This window comes from Rasamsonia byssochlamydoides (genome assembly GCF_041956645.1).
Source record: "Rasamsonia byssochlamydoides strain NRRL 3658 unplaced genomic scaffold VTN77scaffold_10, whole genome shotgun sequence".
Lineage (NCBI taxonomy): Eukaryota > Fungi > Ascomycota > Eurotiomycetes > Eurotiales > Trichocomaceae > Rasamsonia > Rasamsonia byssochlamydoides.
The window spans coordinates 267,641-280,349 of NW_027192393.1; the positions used below are offsets into that span (position 1 = coordinate 267,641).

General features: G+C 51.9%; 5 protein-coding genes across 5 annotated transcripts; 2 read left to right on the forward strand and 3 right to left on the reverse strand.

Annotated features, from left to right (window-relative positions):
- Positions 1-398: 398 nt before the first annotated feature.
- VTN77DRAFT_430 (uncharacterized protein) lies at positions 399-2,162 on the forward strand (the record flags this gene model as incomplete). Its single annotated transcript, XM_069420344.1, has 1 exon — positions 399-2,162. One exon carries the CDS (start codon positions 399-401, stop codon positions 2,160-2,162), a length of 1,764 nt encoding a protein of 587 aa, XP_069280491.1.
- Positions 2,163-2,602: 440 nt separating this feature from the next.
- Positions 2,603-2,919, forward strand: VTN77DRAFT_431 (uncharacterized protein; the record flags this gene model as incomplete). Its single annotated transcript, XM_069420355.1, has 2 exons — positions 2,603-2,633; positions 2,780-2,919. 2 exons carry the CDS (start codon positions 2,603-2,605, stop codon positions 2,917-2,919), a joined length of 171 nt encoding a protein of 56 aa, XP_069280492.1.
- A 1,480-nt stretch (positions 2,920-4,399) lies between these two features.
- VTN77DRAFT_432 (uncharacterized protein) lies at positions 4,400-6,559 on the reverse strand (the record flags this gene model as incomplete). Its single annotated transcript, XM_069420366.1, has 1 exon — positions 4,400-6,559. The coding sequence occupies one exon, from the start codon at positions 6,557-6,559 to the stop codon at positions 4,400-4,402; it is 2,160 nt and encodes a 719-aa protein (XP_069280493.1).
- An 8-nt stretch (positions 6,560-6,567) lies between these two features.
- On the reverse strand, positions 6,568-7,041 carry VTN77DRAFT_433 (uncharacterized protein; the record flags this gene model as incomplete). Its single annotated transcript, XM_069420377.1, has 1 exon — positions 6,568-7,041. One exon carries the CDS (start codon positions 7,039-7,041, stop codon positions 6,568-6,570), a length of 474 nt encoding a protein of 157 aa, XP_069280494.1.
- Positions 7,042-9,246: 2,205 nt separating this feature from the next.
- VTN77DRAFT_434 (uncharacterized protein) lies at positions 9,247-12,569 on the reverse strand (the record flags this gene model as incomplete). Its single annotated transcript, XM_069420388.1, has 2 exons — positions 9,247-12,239; positions 12,302-12,569. 2 exons carry the CDS (start codon positions 12,567-12,569, stop codon positions 9,247-9,249), a joined length of 3,261 nt encoding a protein of 1,086 aa, XP_069280495.1.
- Between the last annotated feature and the right edge of the window lie 140 nt (positions 12,570-12,709).

Consider the following 12,709-nt stretch of genomic DNA (forward strand, 5'->3'; position numbering starts at 1 on the left):
GATAATAAGTAATCCCTTCCGGCCACCCGGTCCCCGCGACCGCATCCGTCTCGCATCGTCGGTCTTTTTATGCTGTTTTCTTCTTCATCACAAGGTCTACTGTCTACGTCGACAGTCGCGTCCATCTATGAGACTCATTTGGCATTCTTCAAGTTAGATTATAGATTATTTCTATTCTCTCCCTTGTTTTTCGCTCCTTTCCCGAGCTTCCGATAAAGCTGTTCGGGTGCGACACGATGCCGGTTCGTGATTGAATCCATCCCGATTCCGAGTCGTCATTCTCCTCTTTCATTCTAGAGAGTGTACGGAGTGCACCGCTCGTGGCCGCTGGTTTGGCCTTTCTTTCGTGCGATTGAGTCACATCTTATTGATTTCCAGCCCCGCAAGAGAACCGCATCATGACCGAACAAACCGTCTCCTTCACCTCCAATGGCCCCCCAAAACCATCAGGCCCCTCGCTACTGGCCTGTCTGTCCTGTCGACAAAAGCATCTCAAGTGTGACGGCAAGACACCCGTCTGCGGGCGTTGTGCCTCCACAGGCACTGGTTGCCAGTACACGCCTTCTCGACGAGGATACAAAGGCCCATCCAAGAAGCGTCGCGCGAATCCCCCAACCCCTGAGCAGCAGGTCCTCGGAGAGTCAATGCTGTTCAATCTCGATGGCCGTAAACCGGACATTCCTGCAGACTGGCACCTTCCTGGCATCATTGGGCCGCCGCAATCCTCATCCTTGTCGACCCCGCCTCTACAAACGAGTATTTTAGATAATAATACTTCCGGAAACAATGCGGTGGGCTTTCCGCAGTCAGGGAATCAAGCAAACATACAGGTGGGCGCCAGGTCGCCTCTGACGCCCGAGTCTCAGTCGTCGCTGGGCGGCGACGGGTATCTTGTCGACGTCTACTACTCCAACTTCCATGCATCTCACCCAATCCTGCCTCCCCACCGGCTACTCTATCGCTTTAATCCGCCTCCCTACCTCGAGCAGGTGATCAAATTCATCGGCGCTCATTTCACCCCCGCCGCGTCCCCTGAGACCTACCGTCCTGCTGTACTCTCATCTGTGGTGGACCAAGATCCGTCGCCTGAAAAGGTGCAGGCGCTGCTGCTTCTTGCCATTGTGCTTCATTCCCGGAATGAGCGCGGGGAAGCCGGGAACTGCCTGGCCCAGGCAATGGACTTAGCCTACGAACTCGGAATGCACCGCAAATCCTTCGCAGAGACCATGGGCGATGGAGACCCAACTCGCGAGGAGAGCTTGCGGCGGACCTGGTGGGAGCTGTTTATTATCGAAGGGATGCTGACGGCGCTGGGAGTGAGGAGTAGCTTTACAGCAAGCACCGTTCCGCTTGAAGTGCCTCTACCGTGCGAGGAACGCATCTACCAGGATGGCCTGCGCCCGCCATCTCCGCCTACGATTGCCCAGTTCGACGACCGGGTGTTTGCCGATGAGGAGATCGACTTTTCTTCCTACTGCTACCGTATCGAGGCGGTCCGCATTTTGGGGCGTGTCGTCCTGCTGAGCGAAACGGTCCAGGGCCAGCAGGAACTGGTCGAGGCGGTCGACGCCAGGATCGCCAGCTGGTTCCATCACCTTCCGGAGTCTAAGGCCGAGCTCATGCGGGCGGACGGCACGGTCGACGAGATGATGTTTCAAGCGATGATGGTGGTCAATGGTGCCTCGATCTACCTCCACTTTCCCCGGTCGGATCTGCTGTCCTCGCCGGCGGTGGCAGCGGAGGTGATCTGTGGGCATCCGGGTACGTGCATGATGCCTGCGTTTTCGCATCACGCGCACGCCATGAAGGCTGTCAAGGCGGCCAGCGAGATCTCCACGCTGGCAGCGATGCGCGTGCCTGTCGTGAAGCACACGCCGTTCTTTATCTGTGCGTTGGTGCTGAGCTCGATCGTCCAGCTGGCGGCCTACTCAGTCAAAGCCGGACAGATGCCGGATCCGCGTCGTGACCGGCTGACGCTGACGATCGGGGTGTTCAAATCACTGGGACGGACATGGGCCATTTCGCACTCGGTGATGCGGCAGATCAAGGCTGTTGCTCGGGACGTGTTGGAGATTGGCGTTCGGCCGGCGACGGATCAGAACAGTCTCGACTTTACTGCTTTTCTGGAGGGCAGTCAATTCTGGCTCAGCGGCAGCAGTTGAATAGGCTTTTACGCCTGGAGCGATGATGACAGTCAATTGCCTATGAGTAGTGAACTACTGCGAGCAGTGAACTACCTGCACTACGATAAACTACTGCGCAGTTTCCAGCGGACAGCAGGAGAAATCGGGTTGGCATGCAGTGGTCTGCTGACATGATTGGTCACGTGCAGCTTCTCTCTGCGGTATGTTTAGCCGAACATAGCCGGCAGGCATTTCCCGACAATTCCATTACTATCATCGGCGACTTTCGCGGGACATCTTCTATCTGGTCCCCGCACGGTCCTGATAATGCTATATAAAATCCCTGTCGACTGACTTCAACCAGACTCGCAACCATCTTGCCCTCTTGCATATACACCCTGGTTGGTGAACTCGAACAGTCCCGTCCTGGTCGACTTGATTGATCGTCAAGATCTTGCATCTATCTGCGTGCTAGCACAATGTGCAGAAAGGCTACCTGCTCCACTTGCCGTAAGTTTCAGTTTCAGTTTCAGCTTCAGTTTCCCCAAGTTATTACAACCCAGAGGGGCTAGCCTCGAAACCTGATACTTTCCCTCTCTCTCTCTCGCTCTTCTTTTTTTCTTATTTTTTTTTTCGCCGCTTACACAAACTTCTAGACAAAGCCACCTGGTGGGGCTGCGGTCTCCACATTCCAATGGTCATGGACGCCATTCCCGAAGCGGATTGGTGCACCTGCACGCCTCGGGTGCAGGTCGAGGGCAAGGAATACCCGCCAAAGGGGGCGAGTGCCAATTAGACGAGCTGATTAAATGACCTGATTATCGAACGGAGATTCATTCGGAGGGGGGATATCCATGCATGGGCTAGGATGGATGGATGGATGCATGATGCATGATTGGTGTTTTTGGTGTTATGGATCTCATGCGTGCGGGGTTGTACAGTACATACATGTACCTATCTGCGGGGTGGAGTACATAACAAAGATCAACATCGGATCGGATCAGCTAGATCGAGCGATCAGTCAAATCAATCGAATCAAAGCAAAGCAAAGCAAGGCAAGAGAGTGCAGAGCGGAATCAAATAAATACAATACAATACAATACAATACAATACCTCCGAGAAAGAAAGAATCACGAGTTTGAGGTTTGAACGAATTATATAGAGTTAGGGTTACGCGGCAGAAACCTTGGAATATATATATATACAAAGACTATATATATATGTAGTGTGTCACTACGTAGTTTAGCTACTTTCTCCACTCTTCTGTGAGAATCAAATAAATACCTCTAAGAATGAACGAATGATTGATTTGAACGAGTGTGAGCTGTGCTGTGGGTGAGTTCTATAGATATAGAATAGAGTTACCTAGATCAAGATCATACGTAGGTAGTTCTCTCCTCTCTCCTCTCTCCTCTCTCTCTCTTTTTTTTCCAGATGCAGTAGCAGTACCAGTAGTAGTGAATAACAATAACTAACTAAATAACTACCTATGCAACTATGCATGCATGCATGCAGATCTTGCTTTCAGTCATAAATAAGCCTGTATCTCTCATCTGTACTGTACATACGTATGCAGCTGGCTGGCTGGCTAGTTGACAATGACAATTAGCTAGCTACCTAGCTAGCTAGCTAGGTAGGTAGCTAACTATGCTCACGAGAGATTATTGATTGATTGATTGATTGATTGACTGATTAAAGATCTAGTTATCAGTTATGTACACTACAGCACAGCAACTAACTAACAAGTCGACTCGACTGTTTTCTTTCTTTTTTTATTGCTCGACGACCAACGAACGTATCATGACTTCATATGAGATTATGAGATGAGGCTTTATGATTGATTGATTGATTGTCGGCATTGGATTAGAATTGAAATTGGAATTGAATCGGTATTGGAATTGGTATCTGCGTACAGTACAGTAGTACATACATCATCCTGCTCATCACTTAATGTCTCGGCAATATCTCGGCAACAAACAAGCCCTTCTGAATGAACCCTCCGTCGTCTATTAATTGCATATTTTTTTTTGACTGACTTCGGTTATAGCTTCCCCATGGTACTAGTACCTGAGGAGAACGATCGATCTGAAATTGTTGTCTTGCTCAAACAAACAAACAAAAAAAAAAGCCTGTATTGTATTTCCTCTTAAGAGGGCGCCGGGCATGTGTTAAGTGAAGAGTTTTTTTCTCGCGAAATAGATCCAACGAGTACTCATCTCATCTGGCGTTGAACCTTCACCTTTGCCAGCGACTGACAAGGTAACTGGACATAATAATTAATGGGAGTCGAGGTGGTCGTAGTCGTCGTCATCATCGTCATCGTCATCATCGTCATCGTCATCATCGTATTCGTCTAGATCATCATTGTCGTAGTCGTCGTCGTCGTCATCATCATCGTCGCTATCGTCATCGTCACCCAGATCCAATTGGCTCTGCGAATGCGCACTGATTGTGCTGTCGCTGCTCATGCTGGAATCACGCTCGTCGTCGTCGTCATCATCATCATCCTCTTCATTACCCAGTACGGAAATGTCATCTACCAGAGCGGAGCAGCGTTGAGAACGCTCCTCATCCCCATTCAGATCCAAGTCCCGCACGCCCTGCCATAGTGTTGTGTGCTCGTCCAACGACACCACCTCCGTCTCCGTTTGATAACTGCCTCTCGCGCGATGCGAGGCTCGCTGCACGGTACTCTCCGCGTCGCTGGGCTGAATCGTGCTGAAGGAGTCCGCTGACGAAGGAGAGATGGTGCTCCCCGTATGCACCGCCGGCCCCGGGGTCGAAAACCCCCCGCTCTCGAGGAAGGGGATATCCTGATCGAGGAAGACGCCGCCTGTGCCGTCGTCGTTGCCGCTTGCCCACAGCGGTAGGAACTTGTACTCCTCTTCTCGTAGACATACGAGCGTGTCGACGATGTAGAACTGTACCCCGTCGTCCTTCGCTTTCTCTGGGTCGGGAGTCGGCTGCTCCATTGTCCTGGCGAAGGTGGTGATGTATTCCTGGACGTCGTTCTCGAATCCTGAGCAGTCGAAGTGAGATCTACGGATGGTGGAGAATTTTGTGCCTGCTGAAGCAGTGCTGCTGGAGGATACCGGTGGTGGGTGGTTGTCGCTGCTTATCAGGTCCATCCGTCTGTTAAAGCTTTCCACAGCCCAGATAATCTCATTATGTGGATCGCGTCGGATCTTCGCGTCACCCTGCGATTTGAAGCAAGCCAGATGAGGCGCCAGATCCCGTATCGATTCATGCAACCGCATGCCGGAACCACCGACAGCGTTCGCAAAGTCCTCCGTGATGAGTGCCCTCCAAAAACTCCGCGTCAGGACTCGAGTGACAGAGAACATCGCTGTCGGTGCGGAGAAGAATTCCTCACTCGGGTACTCCAGCTCACCGTTGCTTAGGCTGGTGCGGTGGGCGTCCATTTTGGTCCGTGTCTGTCGCTGGAGCACGGCGTAGACATGACCCCGGATATACTCCTTCAATCGACGAGCAAGATCCGAAACAGCAGCGATGTTCTCCGGCGTAATCCCTCCCCTGACGTGGCGAGCGACCAGGTCTACCACCCACGTCATCTCCGTTCCTACAAAACTGACAAAAGACTCCAAGACGCGTTCCATAAAGGTCTTACTCGCGTATTCGATTCGCTGCAGCTCAGTATCGTCGAGCGTCTCGCGGATGCGACCGTGTAACGTTTTGGGAGACCGCTGTGGAGCACAGCCCATCACGGTGGTCTGCAGCAGAAGCAACGCCTCTTCCCCGACGAGAATGGCAAAAGCCTCGCGACAGAGATCGGTGCTTCGAATCCCGCAGGCAATTTGATACGCCAGTTCCGGATGCACCTCGACGAACAGCGCGTTGGTCTGCTCGAGAAGCCATGAGAGAATGTAATCACAGATGGCCGGCACAGTGGCCACATCGAACAGCTTGGCCAAGGCGAAGAAGGTCCACAGCTTGGGAGCTGTGTCGAGTCGGGGGTCAAGACCCTCCAGAGCGTGCAGGATTCGTTCAATGCACGTCCGATGGCGGGTTGGAGAGTAGTCCAAGGGAAGGCCGGGCACGAGATTCGGGCGGCATACGACTTTCTTCGGCTGTCTCGTCGTTAAACTCCCCTCGAGCGCTTCTTGCTCAGGTGGCTGAGGCAGGTCACCATTCCAGTTCATTCGAGGTGGCCATATAGACTCCTTAGGCTTGGACTTATTGCGAGTTCCATCCTCAGGCTCTTTAGGCTCTTGTTTTGGCGACAGATATTGAGGCGCCGGGAGCCATTCTACCTCATCCTGCCCTCCGACGCAGGAGCGCGGCAAACCCCATCTCTTCTGGCGTTGTGCCCATTTCCTGATACCGAGGGGGCAGGAGAGTTCGGTCATGAAGATAAGCGCGTCGTCACCCTCGGTGGCAGGACTCAGATCAATGACAAATTTGATACCGCCGGGCATGTTCCCCGTCAGAGCACGACGCTTGCGCACCCGGGCCTGGCATCTCGGTTCGAAATGTTTCTTGAAGACGCTGGAGCCGGTTTTAGGAGACTGCGGCTGTGAAGTTGATGAGGAATGATCTGAGTAAAGTTGTCGGGTTGCGGGTGTCGTGGAGCAGGGTCGATATAGACCAAGGTATCAGCCTCGTCGTCTGTGAACATAAGCAATGGCATGTGCAGATTGCCCATCAAGATGCCGCCGGATGGTTCTGGGGATGATGGCTGCTCTTGCTGCTCTAGATGCTTCTGGTCCTCGCCAAAAACGAACCAGGGGAAATGAGAATCACCGTCAGCATTCCCTGTCTTGCGTTGTAGAAGGACAGACAAGACACTCGGGTTGTAAGGAAGATTAGAAGGATTAGCCTCTCGACCCAGCCACTCATCCATAACACCATCATCCGTCTCTTCTCGAAATGGTCGGTATGAATCCTTGGTGAGGTCCATGGTGACACGCAGGTGGTATTATTGTAAAATCAAGATGAGAGAAGCAGCCTATTTGATGGAAATGGCGGTGATGATGGCAGCAATGAAGAACAAATGAAGAAAAGATGAAGGGAAGTGAGTTCTGATGCAAAGATCAGCTGAAGGTATGACCCGCGGGGAAGCGCATCTATCCGTCAGCGCCCGACAGAGGCAGAAGAGAAAGATAAAGCGACAGGTAACTTCCTCAAAAAGGGCGGCGCAGATGGAATTTGGTGAGTCATGTACAGCAGAGAGGAAAGAAGGGAGTGAATAGACAGCAGATTTAAGACTGCCTCACTTTGCCAGCATTAGCACTTCTGAGTGTCGCCAGACAAGGCTGCTCTCAGCCTTGTTTTCCTCTCTTTGCCTGCAAGTTTAAGTCATTGTTGATCCTGGGTCCAGCTGGGCGTCTAGCAGCTCTTGCTGCCTGGAGCCAGTGCTAGCATGCTGCAAGGCTGGGTCTGTGTCACCCTAATCATAATAATAATAGCTTGCATGGAGAGAAGTTGAGCCGCCTCTAGCGCTGGCTATGAAAGGCCAGTCCCAGGTCATTGGCGATTATTGACACAGATCGCTCATTATGTGATCTCATTGAACTTGGTCATTGGGAAACTGCGCCAGTGCATCTGACACATGTTGCAGGTCATCCAGATAGGCTGGCTGATGCCGATAGTATAAACTAAAGGAATAGAGGTCATGGAATAAAGATCATCAGAAATAAAAATTAAGGTTAAAATTAAACAAGTAAATAATAAAACTAAGCAGAGGTACTTAAACGATACCAACAGTGGAACCTCCACACGTGGGGTCAAGATAAGGCACTTTTATCTAATTCTAGTTTTTATCTAACCCCACTTGTCCGATCATTTTCCAAACGACTGGATAGTTTCACTAGATATACTCTCACCTGCTACTTACCTACCTAGGTAGTGTACTGAATTAAAGTAAAGGACGGGGTTAACTTTTTCCTTTTCTGGACCCAGCATACCGGAACGGTTGTAGACCCTTGGTTCCCTCTCTCTCCCTCTCTCTCCACTTGACTGACGTCACCTCGACGATAGACGAGACTGCTGAATAAAGGTTTCTATTTATCCTCCCGGAACACTATCCCATCAACAAACGACGAGAACTGGTTATTTAGGTATTATGGCACGTGTAGGGCGGAGTACACTCCGCAATGAGATGAATGCTTTCTTCTGAAGTGGCGGGGAATGATGAAGCTGGGTAAAAGAACTCTCCCCCGCCACTGCTGACTTCTATTCAGTGCTGGCTGAATGTACATACATACGTATCTATGTACAGTAAATGTGTCGATATATTCGTCTCTGATCTGATCTTCATGTACAACATACTTGGAGTATTAGCCCCTATACTCTCTTTATTGACCTTCTCCTGTTTGAAATTATTCCACAGATCATCGCGATAATTTATTTATAAATGGCCATCTCAGCCAGAGGGATATTCACAAACGGGGCTGCTAGGTAGGCATTCAACTCTCTCTCACACACGATTTTTTTTTTAAAAAAAAAAACGCTGATACACTGGCGGTAGCTCCCGCAACATCGCCTTCCTAAGCATCGTCGGCGTCGTCGCCAGCACCCTGCTCATCTTCAAGGCCCTCAAGCCTGAGAAAGGGATCACCATGCCCGACGAGCGCTGGGCGTTTCGCGGCGGGAATGCCGATCCCAACAGTCAGACGGATCAGGGGACGTTCAAGTCTGCGCCGAGGCCGAAGCCGGAGATTAGGAAGGATTATTGAGGAAGTAACCTCCCGAAGGGGAAATGAAAGAGTTTGATGGGGACGGAAGGATGGATGTGAACTCTACGGCGGCGGTATAATGCGTTTCTGAAATGAGTTGGTGGATGCATATGGAAAGACTGTAATCTCTATACAATCCAATCCCAACGTTCCACATAACATGTGCGGCAAAAGGGAAGTATACGCAATGGAGACAGATAGACATATTGGTATTCGCTAGGGTATTCACTGGGTATACATCCACCAGCCAAGTAAACAAGTCACCAAACAAGTTGAGAACATGGAGCGTCTCGACTGACAACACGCAAACAATCACATCATCCGCCCAATATACTATACAGTCGTCATACAGGATGGACAGATTGCCTCCCAATGTAGAATAGAATACAAGATCTCGCGGTCTGAGCCGCATCAGAATGGTATCCTGGCTAGTCTTCAAGACCATCGTCACCTCCACTGCTGCCGCTCTTGCTCTTCCTTGACCGCTGGCCCAGCTTCTCCTTGGTTTCGGTTCGTTTCTTTTTCTCCCGGTTACCAGGTCTCTGGCGGAGGTCCTTGACCTCCCTGATCACTTCCCGGAATCCCTCTTCGAGGTTATTCATGCGAGCCAGCACCAGCTTGCTCAGCATGTCCCGATCATCGTTCTGTGCAGTCTGGCCAAGGCCACCCGGCGGGTACATCATCTGAGTCCCTAAGCTCCACGGGATAGCACTCACGAAGCCTCCCCCGACAGCCTTGTTGTCACCAAGGTCCGAGCCGAGCTCCAGGCCAACGCCACTAAAATCAGGGACGGACATGAATGCTGAACGGGGAGGAAAAACCGGCCGAGCCTGTTTTGCATCCGCAGCATTCCGCTTCGGGGTTCGTCGGCCTGGTGATGGCGGTGTGGCTCCAGGACGGTTCGTTTTTGCAAGCTTCTGGGTGCTCTTTGTTAGTGGAGTGACACCTTGAATCGATTCGTCACCGCTCTGTGGGTCGACGGGGTTGTAGAGAATGGTTGCACTTGATAGGTTTCGGCGAGGCGTCCGCGGCCGGCGTCGTGTCGGACTGTTTCTGCGTGAAAGCAGCTGTGCAGTAGACGGCCGGGAGCTGTAGAATTTTGGTGTGGACTTTCCGCTATACCTTGCCGTCTGCGATTCACCATTCTGAGAGTCTCTAGTCAGAGACTGCTTCTCATCGCCCGACTCGTCGTCATTGTTATCCCCACTTGTCCGCTCATCATCTCCCTCCATGTCAGTGGCTTGAGACAACTGCCTCATTGGCGATCGCCAATTGGGTGCAGAGTCTCCAGGGCCTGGATGCAGGAAATTGTAATTGATGAACTCCTCCGGGTCAGATGCCACAGAACGAGTCGTTTCCGTAAAGTCACGGATCGTCCCGAGCAAGGTCCTGCGACGTCCGAGGACTCGCGATCGTCTCGGAGTTGATTCCAAGGGATCTACCTCACCCGGATCTTGTTCATCAGGGGCATTCACTGGCCCAGAATCCACTCTTTGCATCCAATCTTTGACCATGATGGTCTTTCGGCGGTCATCGGGGCTCCCGTGGATGTTTTGTGCTGGGTGATGCCGGAATGGTCGTCGGAAAACCTCCTCTAGGATACGATCTTGCTGACACGTAGCGATAGACGGTTCTCGGGCAAGCTTGAACGTATCGAAGCGGCTCTGACGGTCGTGCCTGGCACGCAATACCGCCCCGGAACGGGTTCGAGATTCTACCAGATCGGTCGGTTCGAAAAAAGATGAACTGAGAACAGTTTTCTCGTAGAGGCAGATGGAGAATAGAATGGGAAAGTGGGTGATTTTGATGACGGTTCGATTGAGCCTAACGAACTGGCGGAAGGGAATGATAAACCGCAATGGCGTGATCAGCCAGGCGAGGATGTTGGTCGGAGCGACGTAGGAGAACAGCGCGTCAGACTTGACCATAGAGATTGTATTGACAGCGAACACGAATTGATGCTCCTCGTTAGCATTTTGCACGATGTCCATGAACGAGTTGGTCAAGACAGTGATCAAAATGGTGACAACTACAAAATGGCAAATGAAGAGGAAGATAGTCAGGATGATCCTGCCCAAGGTGTTGTATTGGTCCCAGAGAGTCCAGGCGGCCGGAGTGAAGCCCATGAGCATTTGGAACAAGGCATAGGCGACCGCACTAGGAGAATTTGATGGGCCGAACGAAAAGGAGAACGCCACGAAGAAACCGCTACAGGCGACGACAATCAAAATGAAAACCGCCATCAGATCTGCGGCCATGATCCGAAAAGCGATGAGCAGCTGGGAGAAATATCGGTAGTGATCCAGCACCGAGAAGAGACGCGGAAAGAGAAGCACCGCACTGGCCGCCAGGACATCGTAGGCTTGATCCGCGACCATCGGTTTGCGAACGTCCGGCATCATCACACCGTACAGGCGCAGACAATAGTAACAGAAGAGGAGCAACAGGATGCCGAGATCGAAGAGATTCCAGAAGCTCATGATGTAGAGGCTGAAGCCTTGCTCGTTGAACCCGACAATCTCGTCCAGCATAAAACCAGCACTCCAGAACCAGAACACCAATTCCAGTGTATTAATCTCTAGCGGTCGCTGAATGATGACAGCAAGATATAAACCCAGCAAGACCGCAAAGGAACACGTTGACAGAAACTGCCGATATCGAGGCACCCTTAGCCTCGACAGCTTGAAGAGAGACGCGTCCCGGGGATCATAGAGAGTAACTGAGCGCCGCGGCCTTCCAGGATCTTGGCTACGGCCCCCGGATTGAGCTTTACCCTGGGAGAAACCGGATGACGGATCGTTGCGGTTGAAGGATCCGTATCCAGCCTCAATACGGGCGTCGACTTGTGGTGGCTGACGGTGCAGACTATCAGCAGCGGAGTGGAAGACAATAGTGCCGGCCCATATTGCTTCCAACTGCTGGACGACAAGCGGATGCGCCAGGAATCGTTTCGCCTGGGCTCGAATCGCTATCTCGAGGCAGGAGATACGGGTGACGCCGGCTAATGGCTTGCTCTTCTGGCTGCTGTTCCAGCCTGGGCCCCGGAGCGTTGTCGCTGTCGTAGGAGGAGACTGTCCTTGCAAAGGAAAGAAATCGTAGGACAAGGCATCGATCAGTTCTCGGGTGGTGAACTCCTTCAGCAGCTTAATGGCGAGAAGCTCACACACCATCGCCCTGGTCCGACTCGTACCACTGTTTCCCGGATTGAGTTCTACTTCTTTGTGGAACTGGAGGCAATTCGCCATCAGCGCGTAGAGCGTAGCTCGATTGAAATAAGACTCTCGAATCTGTTGCTGAATTGGTTTCAGCAAGAATTGAGAGACCTGAGGAGACCGGAGCTGGTCCCAGGTCAGCGTGGTTTCGCATCGGGCCACAACAAGCAGGCGTATCGCATGAGTAATGTTATAGACGGGAAGGGAATCTAGACAAGATGATTGTCAGCAACAAGCGCTCTGCTAGCATTCAGCCTTTCTTCGACCTTACCTAAGTGAGGCGCGGAGAAGATGGGCAGCAGAGGGGATGACTCCTCTGGCCCATCCTCGTCTTGGTGGTTTGGCTCCTCGTCATCATCCTGGCTGAATCCCACGCTGTCATCGTCATGAGTTCCCTCGTTATCAATGTCAACCTGACGATGAGGATGGTCGCCACGCTGCAAAAAGGGGGCAGTCTCCTGCGTGGTGTACGGAGACGAAAACGGCGATCGATTGGCAGGTATCCGCGGTCTCCTGGGACGCAGAAGCGAGGCGAGCATGATGGCGACCTGATCAGCCAGACCAGCCCCTCTCAAGCAATTGAATTGTGCTGTGAGGTCACAGCATCCCGACTTGCTGGTCTGCGATATCAAGGCGTCTGTCGAGAACTCGACACTGACGGCGCAGCATGGAGTGACAA